Raw genomic sequence first — 18,601 nt, 5'->3', positions numbered from 1 at the left:
TTGTTTTGTGCAATTTAATTCTGACATTGTAAAATAGCTAAGGAATATTTTAAAAAATATTATTCTGCATCATTTACATTTATGCAAAGTTAACATGTGCCGAGCTCGGGTTTTGTACTGGTTTTTTTGTAGACTTTTGAAAGTCACAAACTTTACACTACTTTATGTAGACTTTCGAAAGTTGCAGGCTTTGTACTATTTGTTGTAACCTTTTGAAAGTGATTGACTTTCTTCTGGGTTTCATTTTGTAAACTTTTGAAAGTGACAGGCTTTGAACTGTTGTCATATATTTTTGAAATTTTCAGGCTTTGTACTGGTCTTTGTAGACTTTTGAAAGTGACAAGCTTTATACTGGTTTGTTGGACTTTTGAATTGACATATTTTGTAATGGCTTTTGTAGACTTTCGAAAGTGACAAGCTTTGTAGTAGTTTTTTGTAGATTTTTGAAAGTGACAGGTTTTGTATTAGTTTTGGGGGGTAAATTTTTGAAAGTGACTGGTTTTCTTCTGGTATTTTATTGTAGATGCGTGAAAGTGACAGGCTTTGTACTGTTTTCTATAGCTTTTTGAAAGTGACAAGCTTTGTACTGGTTTGTTACACTTTTGAAGTGACATGTTTTGTAATGGTTTTTGTAGACTTTTGAAAGTGACAAGCTTTGTAGTAATTTTTGTAGACTTTTGAAAGTGACAGGCTTTATACAATTTTTTTTTGTTGTAAATTTTTTAAAGTGACTGGCTTTCATCTGCTGTTTTATTGTAGACTTTTGAAAGTGACAGGTTTTATACTGTTTTTATAGACTTTTGAAAGTGACAGGCTTATAATTGGTTTTTATAGACTTTTGAAAGTGAAAGGATTTGTATTCGTTTTTGTAGACTTTTGAAAGTGACAGGCTTTTTACTAGTTTGTAAATTTTTGAAAGTGACAGGCTTTGTACTAGTTTGTAAAGTTTTGAAAGTGACTGTCTTTCTTCTGGTTTTGTATTGTAAACTTTTGAAAGTGACAGGCTTTGTATTTTTTTGTAGACTTAAAAGTGATAAGCTTTGTACTAGTTTTTGTAGACTTTTGAAATTTAGAGTCTTTGTTTTAGTTTTTTGGTATATTTTTAAAAGGGACAGGCTTTGTGTTGGGTTTTTATTGTAGCCTATTGAAAGTGACAAGCTTTGTACTGTTTTTATAGACTTTTGAAAGTGACAGGCTTTGTATTGTTTCTGTAGACTTTTGAAAGTCACAGCCTTTTTGCTGTTTTTTTTATTGGAGACTTTTGAAAGTCACAAGCTTTGTATTTTTTTATAGACTTTTGAAAGTGACAGGCTTTTTATTAGTTTTTTTTTGTAAATTTTTGAAAGTGACTGGCTTTCTTCTGGTTTTTTATTGTACTTTTGAAATTGAGAGGCTTTGTACTAGTTTTTGTAGACTTTTGAAATTGAGTCTTCGTACTAGTTTTCTGGTAAATGTTTAAAAGGGACAGGCTTTGTGTTGGCTTTTTATTGTAGACTTTTGAAAGTGACAAGCTTTGTCCTGTTTTTATAGACTTTTGAAAGTACATTTTTGAAAGTGACAAGCTTTGTACTGGTTTTTTAAACTTTTGAATGTGACAGGTTTTATAATGGCTTCTGTAGACTTTTAAAAGTGACAAGCTTTGTGCTACTTTTTGTAGACTTTAGAAAGTGACATGCTTTGTACTGGTTTTCTGTTGACTTGAGAGTGACTAGCTTTGTACTGATTTTTTCGACTTCAGAAAGTGACAGGTTTTGTAATGATTTTGGTAGACTTTTGAATGTGACAAGCTTGGAACTAGTTTTTGTAGACTTTTGAAAGTGACAGGCTTTGTAATTGATTTTTTGTAAATTTTTGAAAGTGACAGGCTTTGTACTGGTGTTTTGTAGACGTTTCAAAATAACAGGTTTTGTACTAGTTTTTTTGTATATTTTTGAAAGTGACATGCTTTTACTGTTTTTTGTATTGCAGACTTTTGAAAGTAATAGACTTTGTACTATTTTTTGTAGAATTTTGATAGTGACAGGCTTTGTACTGGTTTTATATAGACTTGAAAGTGACAGGTTTTGTAATGGTTTTTGAAGACTTTTGAAAGTGACAGTAGCTATTTTTCCTCTGGAAAGGATCTTGCAATGTTTTTTCATGTGACATGGGCTTCATCAGTTTTATTGGCATACTCATTTTTCAACACAATATATTACAGATTTATCAACATTGTTATCAAATCTAATTAGAGATAGAGGAGAGAGAGAATTAGTCTTGTGATAATCTACAGATTAAACTTATTAAAATGGTGCTTTCAATTGCATAGAACACACCTAGAAACCAGACATTCAAAACCATCTGACAAGTTTAAAGAAAAAGGCCCTTCAGATACAAACTTGCAGAAAAAAACGCAAAAGTGAGGGAAAAAACGTAACTGTTATTATAAAATCGAGATAATGGCTTCTAAGTGTTTAATTTAATATTTGATGTTGTGGTGTTGGTCCGAGGAATTTACAAAAAAGCCATAATTTCTTTAAACTAAACATATTTGTTCAGTCCAATCATCTACATGATCAAGCTCTTTCTTATAGAATTTTAAAAATGGCGCCCAACAAGTGATGCATGTTCAGTTTGAGAGGGAATACAAACCTCTTTAACAGTGTTTATAGTCGGTAAACAATATAAAAGCATATTCAGTATGAGAGGGAATACAAACCTCTTTAAAAGTGTTTATAGTCGGTAAACAATATAAAAGCATATTCAGGTTCACGGGGGTGGGGTAGTAAAAGCAGGAATTAAGACAATTACATGTATTGGACTGGATATGCGTTTATTTGAGTATGTCTAATGGAAGGATATATGATTGCGGTAATCATGTGATTTGTGAAATTGACAAAGAAAATAAATGACATTCCATTGAGAGATATCAAGAAGTCATTGAGATCTACATTATTTGTAACCACAGTTTGTAAAACTGTACTGGACGTAAATGAGGTCTGATTGTACTTTACACACAGTATGTAAAACTGTACTGGAGGTAAATAAGGTCTGAGTGTACTTTACACACAGTATACAAAACTGTACTGGAGGTAAATAAGTTCTGATTTTACTTTACACACAGTATGTAAAACTGTAATGGAGGTAAATAACGTCTGAGTGTACTTTACACACAGTATGCAAAACTGTACTGGAGGTAAATAAGGTCTGAGTGTACTTTACAAACATTTTAATTGAACATTATGTTTATTGCTCCTTCAGTCTTCAGCTTCAAATATAACTTCTGAACTATTTAAACGTATCTTTTCAACTTTACAATATCAGTCCATGAGATGTTGTTACACCTAGACTTAAGGGAAAAAGGCTACTTCCTTGCAGAGGTCATGTTAGTGTTGACAGGTCTGACAATGCGGGGACTGTTGTAAAGCAGGGAGTGCTTTTCTGGAAATATTTGGTTTAATAGTGATAATACAATATATGTTATTATAGTAGAATATTTCCAGACACTAGTTCCCAGTTTAAATGGGAATAGTCCTCCAGTTAGTAATTTTTTTGTTGGTGTAGCATAAAAAGGACAACATGATCCCAGTTTGATACCTCAGGTAACATCTCTCATGGAATATAGCCTGTCTTTTTCATGGATTTGTGCAGTTATTCTGTGTGTTATAGGTACTTAGCATTTTCAGCATGTCCTTTTTCATTGTATTTGACGTTATATCTCCAGTCTTTGCATATATTTTGTTTATCTGTACCCCTTTCTATTTAATCTTCAGTTGTTTATTCTTCACACTGTAATGTTAGGGTAGGTATTTACCTGCTTAATCCTCATTTCGGTTCAATGTTTATTCACTGAAATTATGTCTACGTTTTGTAATGCTTTTCAAGATTTGTGCAGACACCATCATAAAAAGGCTGTCTGGAACACAACCTCAACCACGCTCCTGCTTAGCATACATATGTATGCATGGACGCTTCAAAGTACTATCCCTATCAGGTCATGAAAGAAGTTACTTGATTTTTGCTCCTTAATTTTTTAGAAATAGTTTGGCCCAGAGCTGGTAACTTAAAAAAAATCACAAGCCCTGATTGAAATTCCACAATACCAGACTCCAATTTCCATATGCCCCAAAAATTTCCCATTAATATTATTTGTCACAAAAATTGCTACAATTCAAATATAAATTAGATACGGGGTTTTGAAGGTAATGCAACTGTTGTCAGTGTTCCCCACTACACTTACTAGAGACTGGATTATCTTGGTGTTCAAACTACTCTGCTGGATTATCTGAGCGAATCCTGGTCAGAACCAAGTTAACATATGTCAACATGTTGTTTGCTTTATGTGCAAAAAATTAATTGCCGCTCCCCTACCTTATTTTGTATTTTGCTGGCGTGTTTCACAAAGTAATACTCCATCAGCCAATTGGGACATTTATTTTTGTTAGGCTGTTATAAGCTGTTTTTGAGAGCTAATTGCTTTCTAAATCAGCTTCAAAAATGAATCACGCTTGAACACTATTCAGGCAACTGAAATCATCATGCTTTGCATTTTATATATGCAGTAAAATCCAACTTCAAAGAAACAGTGCCGCTGTTCACAAACTTGTTGCAAACCTATAATACATATGGCTTAAACATTTTAATTCAAAGCAATGATCATAATACCTTTTGTTCTCCTACATGCATCAAACATCTTTTTGATTTACCAATATTGGGTTGTTCCACTTCCTGATCGTATCTATGCAGATTAGCACAATGGGCACACCCTCCGCAGTCTTCAAACGCATCTCACTAGCTATCATTCAATTAAGTCATATGTGAAATATTGGTTTATACCGGACCTCTTTGCCTTATAATTACCGCCATTAGACTACTCAAAGTATAGTCTTACATCAGCTCCAGTCATGACTGTGTATCATTTATATATGCTACATGTAACAGGCATATACTGAAAGTGGTGGGATTTTGTTTTTCATTTTCGAAGATTACTGAAAATCATGTTGTCTTGAGACATGACTGTATCAGGTGTTTTGGGGGTAAAAATAGTGTTTCTAGCATGACATGCCATGTTTTAATGTGATTAAAATGAGATCTCCACGTCAAGTAGAACAGGGGCGATCCTGTTTTAGTGAGATTGCGCAGTGTTATGGCAGGTATGTCAACATCTTGAAAATGTATTACATTTCCTCATTTCAACAGCACAAAGTTTTCTCGAACACTGATGTTTCTTGACACTGATGTTTCACTGAAGATACAAAAGAGACTGCCATCACATACATTACTGTTTATGTGGTTCCAGGTGACAGAGGAAGTAAAAAAGTCAATACTACCTTATGTTCTCTGGGGTGTCAACCTTTTGTCTGCTGTAGACTTCATTGACGTCTCATACCATGCACCAGCACAGCTAAAATAGCTGATTCAGAATCAAATACAAGTTCATAGAATACAGGTTCAGGAACTGCCTGCTCCTCCTATTAGACAGCATTTAAATCATTGAGATTTATATAAAAAACACTCTTGCTGTTTGCTCTTGTTATAGCTCTATTTTCTGAGCATAAAAGCAAAACAATTCTTTGCCACCATATGCCAAAGACATTGGAAATCTGTTGATGTGCTTGACAAGATTGAAATGGGTTATGCAATTACTATGAAATGCCTGCTGAAATTAAACATCCAACCTCGGGCATCACAGTTTTGAGGATGCAGTTATGGCAATTGATCATTACGGTTGTGCGTATGGTTGGCATGGCATTTGCTACATTCTTGTTTTTATTTGTGTTATTTTTAAGTCTCCTCCACAACTCTTCCAAATCTGATACTAACCCCATGTTTCTAGCCAGGCATATCATAGTTACATTCCTGCTCTTCACTGTATGAGCGTGGAAGTGTATACAGCGTTCCACATACCTCTCAGGTTTCTAAATTAACCATATATGTTTTTGGCCTGCATCATTTATCTTTATAATTTGAGATCCATTTGTCTTCAAATAAAATCATGGATGGTGCAAACAGTGTTTGTAACCAATATTTTGAGAGTAAACGGGGTGGACCAAGCTATAATTAACAACTTTTGGAACAGTATGCTGGGGTGATGTGGAGGTGTAACAGTTATTTAAAAGCATTTTACGTCAGTTTATCTTAAAAGCCAAATGTTTACTGTTTCCTATCACCTTTTCATATGTTTGCCTTCGATGTATGTTGCATCAGAGTCTGGGCAAACTTGCATCTCCCCAGCATGTTGTCCTCAAGTCCGCAGCATAGAACCATACTTACAACAAAGGTAAGTTCACTTTGGCAACTTTTCTTGGGCCATCACCTCTCACTGGGCCACCAAATTTGGCATTGCACCAATAACAGGTAGTGGATTATTGCTATGAACTTATTCTAATTATATATTACTTATCTGCTCTTAGTACCCATTTCCTTCCCCCCTCCACTCTGATGCTCTTTAGTCTCAGTCGAAGGCAAAGAAGGCCAATATTCCGTGTGATGCAGGTTGAAAGAGGTACCAGATTTGGGTAATGCTATTTGTATTTATTTTAGACCAACAATTAGTAAGACCCTCAGTCATAAATTAGAGGACTGGGAACCAGAAACTGGAAAATATATAGCAACACGATAATAACTGGTTAATATTACATAATTGAAAAATCGGTTTACCCGCAACAAACTAGAACTTAACATTTTTTGCATAATCCTGTAGCATATTGGCATGTTAACATATTACCATCTGTTTAGTAAAAGGTTTGTAAGGAGATTCTTTTGCATGAAATTGTAATCTGTTTCTAATTATTTGACGGAGAACATATTTTCACATTTTATAAATTAACAAAAAAACTATGAAACGAAATGGTATATATTATGTATCTAGGTCATAACAAAGTTTCTTTTGTCTTGAGTAAAATAAACATACATTTTTAAATAACATTCAGCTCAGTAAACTAAGTTGTATATATTTATATGTCCACAGGTAATTCCATTGACTCTGTTGGAAGACTTGAACAAGGCTGGAGCTGTTCAGATAGCTGAAGATGAACTAGATTTGTTTCTTCGATTCCACCATGACATTGGTACAATCCTTTACTTCAGGTACGATTGGGACTGTGTTGCAATTCAGATGAGATTGGTATTGTTTTTCTTCTGTAACCACAAGATTAGTGTTTTTTTATATTTCATTTTCTTAACCAGGTCAGGGGTAAATTCTTGAAGTGAAACTTGTGATGATAATTACAGGTACTTAGTCGTTGTAAAGCATGTATACAGATAATTCTACTATTACATATAGGCATAAGAAGGTATTGTTTAGTTTCATTGACTGCCCCAGTGGCTTAAGTGGTTAGACTGTCCACCTCAGATGTAGGAAGTCGTGAGTTCAAACTCCGACCGAGGCATATAAAAGACTTATAACAATGGTTCTAGCAGTGGCTTTGCATGGCACTCAACATTAGGAGGATAGTGTTAAGACTGGTTGGCCTGGGGTCAAGATAAAGGGATTGGGTGGGACATGATGTCACATGTCTGCAGCATGATGCCCCAATGCTAGACATCACTATAAACTACCACACTGCAGATACTATAGTGGTATGACTCAACGTGTTAAAGCTACATTAAGAATATAAAAACAATTACAGCATAGTTTCTTTGAGGTTAGGTGTGTTTTCTGCCCTTCTGAAATAACAAATCGGCTTAACATTATTAACGGAACCTAACTTTGGGTAAAGTTCTGAATCGGTTGCTTCAGAAGATAATCAGTCACTCATTTTTGTCAGTACCATGCAGAATATCATTGTCAGTGGCTATATGTTTCATCCAACAGCAAAAATCGATTAACGTGTTTGATGGGATCATGGTCGCTTAGATAAGAACTCCAACCGTTTTTATTGCAACAACTTAACGTAAGCTTTTGCCACTATTTTGTTTTCTGAAAATGATGCAGTGAACCAAATATACTAAACTATCTGCTATTTATCTCAGCTGGTTCCATTATTGAGTGGTTTTGATTTTAATATCAGGGTTACGTTACTTATTGCTGTGGCATTAAATATAATTTTGCATCACATTAACTGGAAAGTTTCAGAAATTCCGAACTAGAATGAATAAAGACATAGTTTGTTCCCCATGTTATAGAACTATAAACAAAATATAGACCCAATCTGTTAACCATGACACAGAACTATAAAGAATACAGACCCAGTCTGTTCCCCCATGTCACAGCCTTATGCACATTAGCCATCATCTTTCTTATCAACGGACATTCTGTTTAGTTGAATTCAGTAATGCTCATGGAAAATATTTCCTATTTTTTCTCATGTCAGAGATACGTTATGGCATTTAAATTAGGTTTATGTATCTGTAGTATTTACTGTCGGTTTATTATAGATTTTATTATAGTTTACACCCTGTTGTGAGATTTAAGGCATGTGTTTTTGACATTGTCTCTTCAGTGACGTTTATAGTACCCTTTATTCTTATGAACTATGTTAAGTCAGACTTTATCATACGTCAGTTAATTTTGATTGTTTTGCAATAAGCACTCTTTTGCAATAAGTAGCCTTTTGTGAAAAGGATGCATTGAATCAAGAATGCCAAAATCGCTGTTTGTTTTAAGCTCAGCTGGTTTTAGTGTTGGAGTTGTTTTGATTTTAATAATAGTGATACATTTCTTCTCGCTATTGCCTTGATTGATGTCTTCCTCTGATTAGCAGAAGGAAAGTTCCAGAAGTCCCAAACTAGAGAGAATGCATATGCCATCTCTTCAACATTCACATAACTAGAAAACATGCATATTACCCAGTCTGTGTGCCATGTCAAAGAGCAAGAAAGAATACAGTTCCATTATGTTCATGCCATTAGTTTATGCACATTAGCCATCATCATTCGTATGGAAAACACTTTGTTTGGTTAAATTCATTCAGTTTTCAAAATTGTTTCCCTCATGTGGGAGACACGTTCTGGCATTTAAATCAGGTTTATGTATGGAATATCCTTCATTTGAATTGGTGAGCAAATTAAGAATGGTGTCTGACAGGAAACCCTACGCACGCCCCCAAACTCCACTTCGATTATGTTTACATATATATATCAGACTAGGGTGGGGTCGTTACATAAAGTTAAAAGAGCTAGTTCTTCACGTTTGTGGTTTAGAAAAAATTACCCCACACATAAACAAGTTGGAAATGAGGGTAGTGGTCTCTGGCCTAGAGTTGTGCACCAGTAAGTTAAGGAGTTTTTGTTTGTTGGTCTTATCCAACAACACATTTGTGGTAGAATACCTCAGACGGCAAGTATGGACATGTGGACAAAAGCTCTTTCACTTTGGATGGAGGTTTGCTATGCAACCTTGAAGCGATTGCCCTCAGAGTTCATCATTTTCATTCCAAGAAGACTATTCTCGCAGGACTCTTATCCAAAAGCGACGTTTAGTCCTCATGGAATGGTCTCTGTATCAATAGGATCTGAGTCCCTGGTCATAATGTGGTGGCGACCATTGGTAGACTTGTTCCTGACAAGGCCAGACATCAAGATTGCCATTAACATTTTCATAGTCCTAGACCAGATGACATGGGCAGCAGAAACCTTCAGTCTAGCATATGTTCACTTAGAACCTGCCACTATTCAACATGATCCTTCAAGTGGTCTACAAGATAAGGATCTTCACTGCTCATCTAATTTTGATAGCATTTTTGTTGTCCCAACAGTTGTGGCTCAACGATATTCGTAGCCATTGGTAGACAAACTCAGGACATTGCCTCAAGTGAGTAACTTCCTGTCGAAGATTATGGCTATCTTCTATGTAGCAGCCCACATATCCATATGCTTGTCTCATCTCCACCAGGATAAGTGTTCAAGAAAGGTTGATGTTTGCATGATTCAGGCCAGAAGACAAGATCCCAGTTATTTGTCAGAATATATCCTTTTATATGCCAGTTTGTAAGGCTTCAGCTTCTTTCTGCACTGGTAAATTCAGTAACCCATATGTTATAAGGATTTTAAAATGTAGCTCTCCTCTGGGGTTTTGAAATGGGGATGGGCGAAGGGGTACAACTAATTATAATTCTACAACTAATTATAATTCTATAATAATTATGTGGATATTTCTTGGTTATTTCCTCCCATGAGTAGTCAGTATCTCTAAGAAACTAGATGGCTAGTGCACCACGTAAGCCTTTTAATGTGGGGAATAGATTGTGCATTTCTAGTTCTAGATTTATAACGTTGCATATATTGAAAGGATTTGTTTCATGCATTTCCATCAAGGAACAGTAATTAAAGCATTAACGACAAAATAAGTTTAACATAATTAAAACTAGTTTACACATTTTCACAATAAATAAACATACAAACGTGTGTTTCAAAATTTAAACATATTTAAACTATTTTCTTCATAAAATTCAGTGTTCAGTCTTAAGTGTTCCTGACATGGGCAAATAGGGGCGGACATAGCTGAATTCTGGAAAAGACTGCTTTATTCGATTGTCTCTTCGTAAACTATTGGGCAAATATGTTCAAGAAAATATGCAATTCATAGAACACAGAATATAATTATTAAGTTATTAAAGATTTAGCTTTAAATGCCATTATTTTGGTCAGAAACACACAGGACAATGTTATGTTGTGGAATTCTTAAGACACTGCATTGTCAAGGTTGGATTCTTAGTTCACCCATTTTTGTGAAAATACAAAGACAAAAGACAACAAGAGCAAAGCAAAGCAAATGATATATAACCAATGCCTTACATTACACCAAGTAAGGAGACAAATACTAAAACTTTATATTTGCAAGCAAATCAGAGGAATATTGTAACGAAGCTATACAGTGAATGGTTACATTTAAAAAAAAAACTCTCTCTACAAATAGACGCACTTGTGTCAATTTGGTTAAAAAGGAGTTTAGTTCATTCATATGTTGACTGTAATTGTTCAGTGTGTTATCCATGAACAGTTATGGTAAAGTTTTATCGGCAACAAAGAAATTCGGACAAACAGTATGATCTGAAAGAGGCGTGCATTTGCTCCCCTGTACATAGCACAGGGGTTGTTTCAAACAAATTAAGAAATATTTTCAACTGCCATTTTTTTACTTTTAGGAAGTAAAAAGAAAAATTCTTGATTAAGGTTAGTTGATTAAGCATTCATACTGATTTGCAATTACGGGACTGTAATCTAGTTACACAGTTAAAATTCATTACAATTATATATTCTATTGTTCTCTTTTGAAGTCATGTTACCAAAATATACTGCATATGAATATGATAGTTTTGAAACGTGTTCATAATATTGATATAATTCAGAAACATTTCCATTTGAAAATATAGTATTTCTTAAAACAATGTTAAATGCAAATATACATACTGGGAAATAGATTGCATAATTCAGATTAGAGACTGAAAACAACACACACCACTTGTCTCCATTCAGCTCTCACTTCCCTCTGTTCTATGCAAAAGAAGTCACTTATCTCTAAAACTCAAGTCTAGCTTGATCCAAGGAAACTTCATATGCATCAAAACACATAATGTAATTTCTATGCATCAAAAATGTGTCAAACTCAAATTATGCATATCTAAATCCAATGACATGCATTTACTGAGAACCCTGAAGCCAGTGTCCATTATCAACTTATCATTATATTTACTTTATTTTCTTCTGTTGTCAACTTGTTTCTATTGATGTTTACTTCTCATGGCCCGAGGTCTATTTCAGTAATGTTCAGAATTTATTACTTATTGATATGTGTTCCAAACTGAGTCATTTTATCATGTTTGGTACAAACTGTGTTTGGTCAAATACATGGATCAATTATACTGAGGTATAATTTTAAGATAATACTGTGTAAAATGTTGACTTTGGTAACCAAGTCTTCGTGGAAATTTAGTTTGCAAACTGTTTATGTAGTAGTATGTTTCTTGGAAGACGCTAACCATCATTGTGGTTTTTGATGGTTGTTGAAGCTTATAAGTTATGGGCTGCTTGTGACGATTGTTTCTAAACATGTCAAGGTGGAATTAAATTGTTTGGTTTTATTTTCCTTATTTTCTATTGTCTTGTTCCAGGTTGTTTCTTTGCTATTAAAAGTTGCGGTTTTATAAGCTATATTTTCTAAAGTCAGTTTTTTGTTTATTTGCAGCTATAAAAAGCATACTCTATTTCTTACTTGGAAATTTTCCATGACTTATGTGTCCACGTGAGAGTTGTGGATACAAACCAGTCATTGTTTTGTTTACTATTTTCTGACTTTAATATATTTTCTAATGGATTTTTGTCGTTGCTGTAAATAAATCATTTTTTTTTTGTTTTCCAAATATATATTCAGTTATTTTCCTGACTAATATTGTACATTTTACTACATTTTAGTAACCATTTCATTATACTATTCCTGATATTAAAGCTACATTTGTCAGCTATTTCAGAGCATTACTTTTACTGACATGCTGATTTCAATTTGATTATTGTATAATTCAGCATTTCATAATTCCAGACTTTTCAGTAGAATTAATATGGCCAAGCCACCATGATCATTAACCCACCAACTGTATGATGTCTGTTCAATTAAATATTATACCAACTTAGTTCAGTGTTATACTTGCTTAATTCAGAACTTTAGTAACACAGTCTCAGATCCTTCCTATCTTTCTGTGAAGGGACTTACTTGATTGTACACTTTATATAAATATAATTCAGCTGAAGAGTAAAACTAAGTATTCTCATTCTAAATTTTATATGTAACAGCTTTCAATCATTTCAGTGTGTTCTTACATATTAGACTATGATCATTTCATGTCATCCTTCAATAGCAGATTTATTATCATCTCAATTTAATGTCATCCCTCCATAGCAGATTTATAATCGTTTCATGTCATCCTTCCATGGAATATTTACAATCATTTCATGTCATCCTTTCATAGAAGATTTATAATCATTTCATGTCATCCCTCCATAGCAGATTTATAATCATTTCAATTTAATGTCATCCCTCCATAGCAGATTTATAATCGTTTCATGTCATCCTTCCATGGAATATTTACAATCATTTCATGTCATCCTTTCATAGAAGATTTATAATCATTTCATGTCATCCCTCCATAGCAGATTTATAATCATTTCAATTTAATGTCATCCCTCCATGGCAGATTTATAATCGTTCCATGTCATCCTTCCATGGAAGATTTATAATCATTTCATGTCATCCTTCCATAGAAGATTTATAATCGTTTCAATCTAATGTCCTCCTTCCATAGCATATTTATAATCATTTCATGTCATCCTTCCATAGCAGATTTATAATTATTTCATATCATCCTTCCATAGCAACCTTGTATACATCTAGTTCTGATACTGAAGTTATCCAAATGAGATTAAACTCAGACATTATTAGAGTCCAAAACTGGGCACAACAAAATATGATGGTAATTAATGAAGGTAAAACAAAATGTATGATTTTGGGGACATCACAAAAGCTTCACAAGTCGGGGAACCCAAAACTGTCTCTTGCAATAAACAATCATCCATTAGAAAATGTCAAACATGAAAGGCTTGTAGGTGTGTCTGTAGATAATAATTTATTATGGAATGACCATATTGATAAGCTTTGTAAAACACTGTCATCCAAAATTGCCCTTCTCAGCAGAATCAAGAAATATTTAACATCGGAAACTTTAAATCTGTTATACAAGTCATATATTCTTTCAACAATGAATTATTGTTCTAATGTATGGGGAAACTGCTAAATCTGAGCTTGACAGGATTAGTAATGTTAGTAACACATTCTCATATACTTTCTAAGTAGAAGATTAACTTGATTGTACACTTTATATAAAAATAACTCGGTTGAAGAGTAAAATTAAGTATTCTCATTGTAAATTTTATATGTAACAGCTTTCATCCTTCCATAGCAGATTTATAATCATATAATGTCATGTCATCCTTTCATAGAAGATTTATAATCATTTCATGTCATGTCATCCTTCTATAGAAGATTTATAATCATTTCATGTCATGTCATCCATTCATAGAAGATTTATAATCACTTCATGTCATGTCATCCTTCCATAGAAGATTTATAATCATTTCATGTCATGTCATCCTTCCATGGAAGATTTATAATCATTATTTTGTCATCCCTCCATAGCATATTTATAATCGTTTCATGTCATCCCTCCATAGAAGATTTATAATCATTTCATGTTATCCCTCCATAGAAGATTTGTAATCATTTCATGTCATCCCTCCATAGCAGAGTTATAATCATTTCATGTCATCCCTCCATAGCAGATGTATAATCATTTCATGTCATCCTTCCATAGCAGATTTATAATCATTTCATGTCATCCTTCCATAGCAGATTTATGATCATGTCATATCATCATGCTGTAGTAAACATTATTGTAATTAAATTCAAGCAGTTCAGGTACTATATCAGTTTTCTCTAAATGACAAAAAGTGTATTATCACAGTTAATGAACATATTGATAATAACATCCATGATATAGATTTTCTTTACAATTATTATAATACTCTACTATAGTATAAATAAACAACAATTATTATCGTTAGGATTTCCAACTTTATTGATGGGGTTTTTAACATTTGTCATACGTCATGGTTGAAAGGAAACAGCGTATTATAGTGTTTATTGCATTCTCCCTTCCCTAGGGCATTATTTGGTGTTGTACTGTGACATGGTTTTACGTGGAACAACTCAGCCAGACACACAATAGAATGTACACGGAATAAAGTATAACCTTACAATTTCATCTAGGAAGTGTTTGTGTGAATATGCAACGGCTGGGTTTGTTCCATGTAGTATGAAAATGCTTAATGATGGTATAATTTTATAATTATGATTGACCATTTTCCATGACTCTAAAATCAAAATAAAGGTTAATACTTTAGAACTCTGGTGTCATTGCTATTTTGACTTTCCATCCATAGCCTGGAAGTATTAAAACAGCAGATTGTGTTGGACCCACAATGGATGATTGATGCTCTCAAGTCTATCATTACTGCTGAGGAGTTTGTTCTGAAAAGTGCACTAGGTGTCGCTGACAAGTGGTACGAGTTTAAGCAGAAAGGAAAAATGTATCCAGAACTGATCGGTTTGTAAATTTCTTACTTTTGTATTTCATATTTATAAAATGTGACTGCCTTTTTAAATTTCGTGCTCATTAAAGTAAATAACAAATCATGTAGATTATTTTAAATATTAGATTTTATTTTTGATCTAATGCATGTCCCAATGTTTTCTGCATGATGTTAGTGTTTTCTAATCCTAAACTTCTTTTTTATTATGTTACCATCTTTGTGTAAATGTAGCACGTGATCTATATTTATCTATCGTAATTGTATTCCTCCCTTTTGCATGAATCAAATATCTGTAGTCTATTTATTTTCTACTGACTATCCATTGTGCGTTGACTATCCTTGTTTGTTGACTATGCATTGTCTAGAGGCTGCACATTGTTCACTGACTATCCGTTGTCTATTTACTATTCATTGTCTATTGACTAACCATTATCTGCTGACTGTTGTTATGAATATTGAATTTAATTGTTTGTTAGTTTTCATTTTTTTATTCCATTACATACTATTGTAATGTAATATTGTTTAAAGGATTTCATATTGTCTAGAATTGAGTCCAGTTCTGTTTGACTTGCTTTTTATACATTTTTTATTTTCGATGTAGACAACTAATAATATAAACATTGTATCTAGTTGCTGACCTTGTTCCAAAATCAGTGACAGTTTTAGTAAGCTACTTAGTTATCTTTTTCATTCTTCTTTGAGTAAGAATCATTAAGCTGAGTCAAGGTCATATCTGATTACGTGACATCCACCATGTGTCAGTTGATAAACGAACTTCTATTATTTTCCAGAAAGATTAATTCTTGACCCCATCCAGGAATGTGTTTTGCGTTTTTGTTAGTCTTCTAACTGATGTTATGAAAATAATTCTATCAGTTGGGCTTTAAACACTTGAGACGTCAAGTTGTTTTATGTTGTATTCAGTTTGGGCTCACTGTTTATTTTCTTCCAATTATTTAAATCAAGTGATTATTTTCCTTTAAAATACAAAGTGCTTTGACAGAATATTAGGATAAATATATTTATTGGAATTTAAACAAAATTAGAAACTGGAAAAATATTTTATTTGATTCGACAAGAGACTTGTCACAACTGCACTTTGAAGGTTATTACAGATGTCATCACCTTCCATCTTGAATTTAATCAGGATTTGAACTGAAATTCACTTAGAACTTTTCATTGATATGATTTGTGTTTAAAAAGTTTTGGATTATCTTTGAATTTAATTTGTAATACCGTAAGTTCTTTTCTTCATTTTTCACTTTATATTCTAGGGAAATAAATTATTTGTTAAATTTTACAAAAGCTTGTTTGCTTCACTCTTTTCTGTTACTTATTTTAGAACATATACTTTTAACACTATCTAGTGTCTATTGACTATCTATTGTTCAATGGCTATCCACTGTCTATTGACTATCCACTGTCTATTGACTATCCATGGTCTATTGACTATTCATTGTCTGTTGACAATCCATTGTCTAGTGGCTATCCATCAACGTTGGATATTTTTCAATTTCTTTTAGACACATATGAGCCAGTTGGAAAAACTTGGCTGGAAAGAGTTTCTAATAACATTCCCATAATAATATCTGAAATTTCCTTCAAATTGTAGTTTCCATAATAACTAAGCTTTAAAACTCTCTTTATATCTTTCTTGTAGAAATGCGGCATACTACTTTTGCTAATATAGGGATTTTACATATTACTATACTAATGTAGTAATGTTACATTATACTACTATACTGATGTAGGAACGTTACATTATAACATATTGATGTTGGAATGTTACATTGTACTACTATACTGATGTAGGAATGTTACATTATATAAACTAATGTAGGAATTTTATAATACTACATGACTGATGTTGGAATGGTACATACTAATACACTGATGTGATGTCTGACCATCCATCCCTGTATTTATAAAAAAATCTTATGAATGCTACTGAGTTTTTGATAAATGTAAGAATGTCATGATCCAGGATCACACTAATTGACAGAAGTGGAATGTTTATTGCATTAGTTCCTCGTGACAGACTTGGACCAGGTGTTGTTGATAGCTTGCATTTTGAATTTGGATGAATCATATCAATATTGTGACAAGAGATCACAAAGTCAGTGTGCCTGAATGAAAATGGTGTTTGCACAAAAGTTGCAGTTCTCAACAATGTACTATCACAATGCTTGTGTATCACTGGCATTTTGGAGAATAAGGAAGCCAGTTAATTTAGGCACAAAACAAAAGTATCCAGGTCAAATGTGATTGACAGAAGAAAAAGTGTTTCTGCACAATAACTTGAGTTCTACATCACACACCTGTACTAAATTAACTTTGTGGATGTCTTCAACTTGATTAAGGGCAAAGCTTCTTGATCTCGTCTAAAAAGGCCAACGGTCAAGGTCAGTTGGTCTCGAACAAGAAATATGGTGTTTGTATGTTAACTGTATTTCTGGGTTATATACATTGACCAGCATATGCGGACAGCATGCACTGAAGGTACAGAAGGGGTCTATTAATTTTTGGGTCCCGAAGCTCAAAATGCAAAATCAAGTAAAATAACATTTATGAAGTTTCTTTAACAACCTTTGTTTTAGTCATTTAGGGTCATAATGCAATGTATAAATTGTGTGGTGTAGATGTTAGAGGTCATTGTCACAGTCTAATTTCAAAACAAGATTTATACACAGTACAATTAGTTCAGCAAGGCATACACTGACCTAAGGTCATTCATTAAGACCCATTGGTCAGTAATCTCAACCATGACCTACCGTTTCTTACATAGAGGCAAATTAAGCATGGGGACAATTTTTACTGTTCATTTGATGGTGCCCTATATAGTTTATTGTCCATTCTGACTTGTACATGTCCTGACTAGTGCCTTGTCTTAAAGCTTCTGATAACGTACTATAAAACTATTATCATTGTTATCATTGCCTTTTTGTGTATGTCAGAATAATGTAAACATAGCTTAACCTATACTTTGTAATGGACCACGTTCTGCTGAAAGCAGTGTATGACGGAATATTGTAAACAAGCATGCCTTCCACTTTGTAATGGATTACTCTTGACTGAATGCAGTGCTCCAATTTGTAATGGATTACTTTCCAATGGATGCAGTGTATGGCAGAATTTTGTTAACACAAATTATCCTACAGTTTGTAATGGATTACTTTTCACTGGATGCAGTGTATCACAGAATTTCGTTAACACATCTTATCCTACACTTTGTAATGGACTACTTTTCACTGGATGCAGTGTATCACAGAACTGTGTTAACACATCTTATCCTGCACTTTGTAATCGATTACTTTCAACTGGATGCAATTTATGACAATATTATTAACACAATTTGTCCTGCACTTTGCAGTATATTACAAAACTTTGTATGTGCCGTGACATGCTCACCCTGGTTCAAGCTTACTTACATTTAGATAGTCACTTCCTGTTTCTGGACTTCAACAATCCTCAGATTGAAACCGGTTTCAATGTTATGATCTACCGTTAGTATATAAAAGTCATATGATAACAGATGAAATCC

General features: G+C 33.5%; 1 protein-coding gene across 1 annotated transcript in view; it reads left to right on the top strand.

Moving 5' to 3' along the window:
- LOC149772552 (uncharacterized) overlaps positions 1-18,601 on the top strand; it is a 187,124-nt gene that overhangs the window by 137,145 nt on the left and 31,378 nt on the right. The window contains exons 12-13 of the mRNA XM_089947671.1: positions 6,950-7,068; positions 14,911-15,074. Coding sequence (XP_089803797.1) covers positions 6,950-7,068; positions 14,911-15,074 — 283 coding nt within the window. The remainder of the gene's footprint in view (positions 1-6,949; positions 7,069-14,910; positions 15,075-18,601) is intronic.

The sequence above is a fragment of the Sinohyriopsis cumingii genome, unplaced genomic scaffold (assembly GCF_028554795.1).
Source record: "Sinohyriopsis cumingii isolate HCF-2022 unplaced genomic scaffold, ASM2855479v2 utg001397l, whole genome shotgun sequence".
In the NCBI taxonomy this organism is placed as follows: domain Eukaryota; kingdom Metazoa; phylum Mollusca; class Bivalvia; order Unionida; family Unionidae; genus Sinohyriopsis; species Sinohyriopsis cumingii.
The sequence above is the reverse complement of the archived record's forward strand: the minus strand, read 5'-3'. Positions and strand labels throughout refer to the sequence as shown.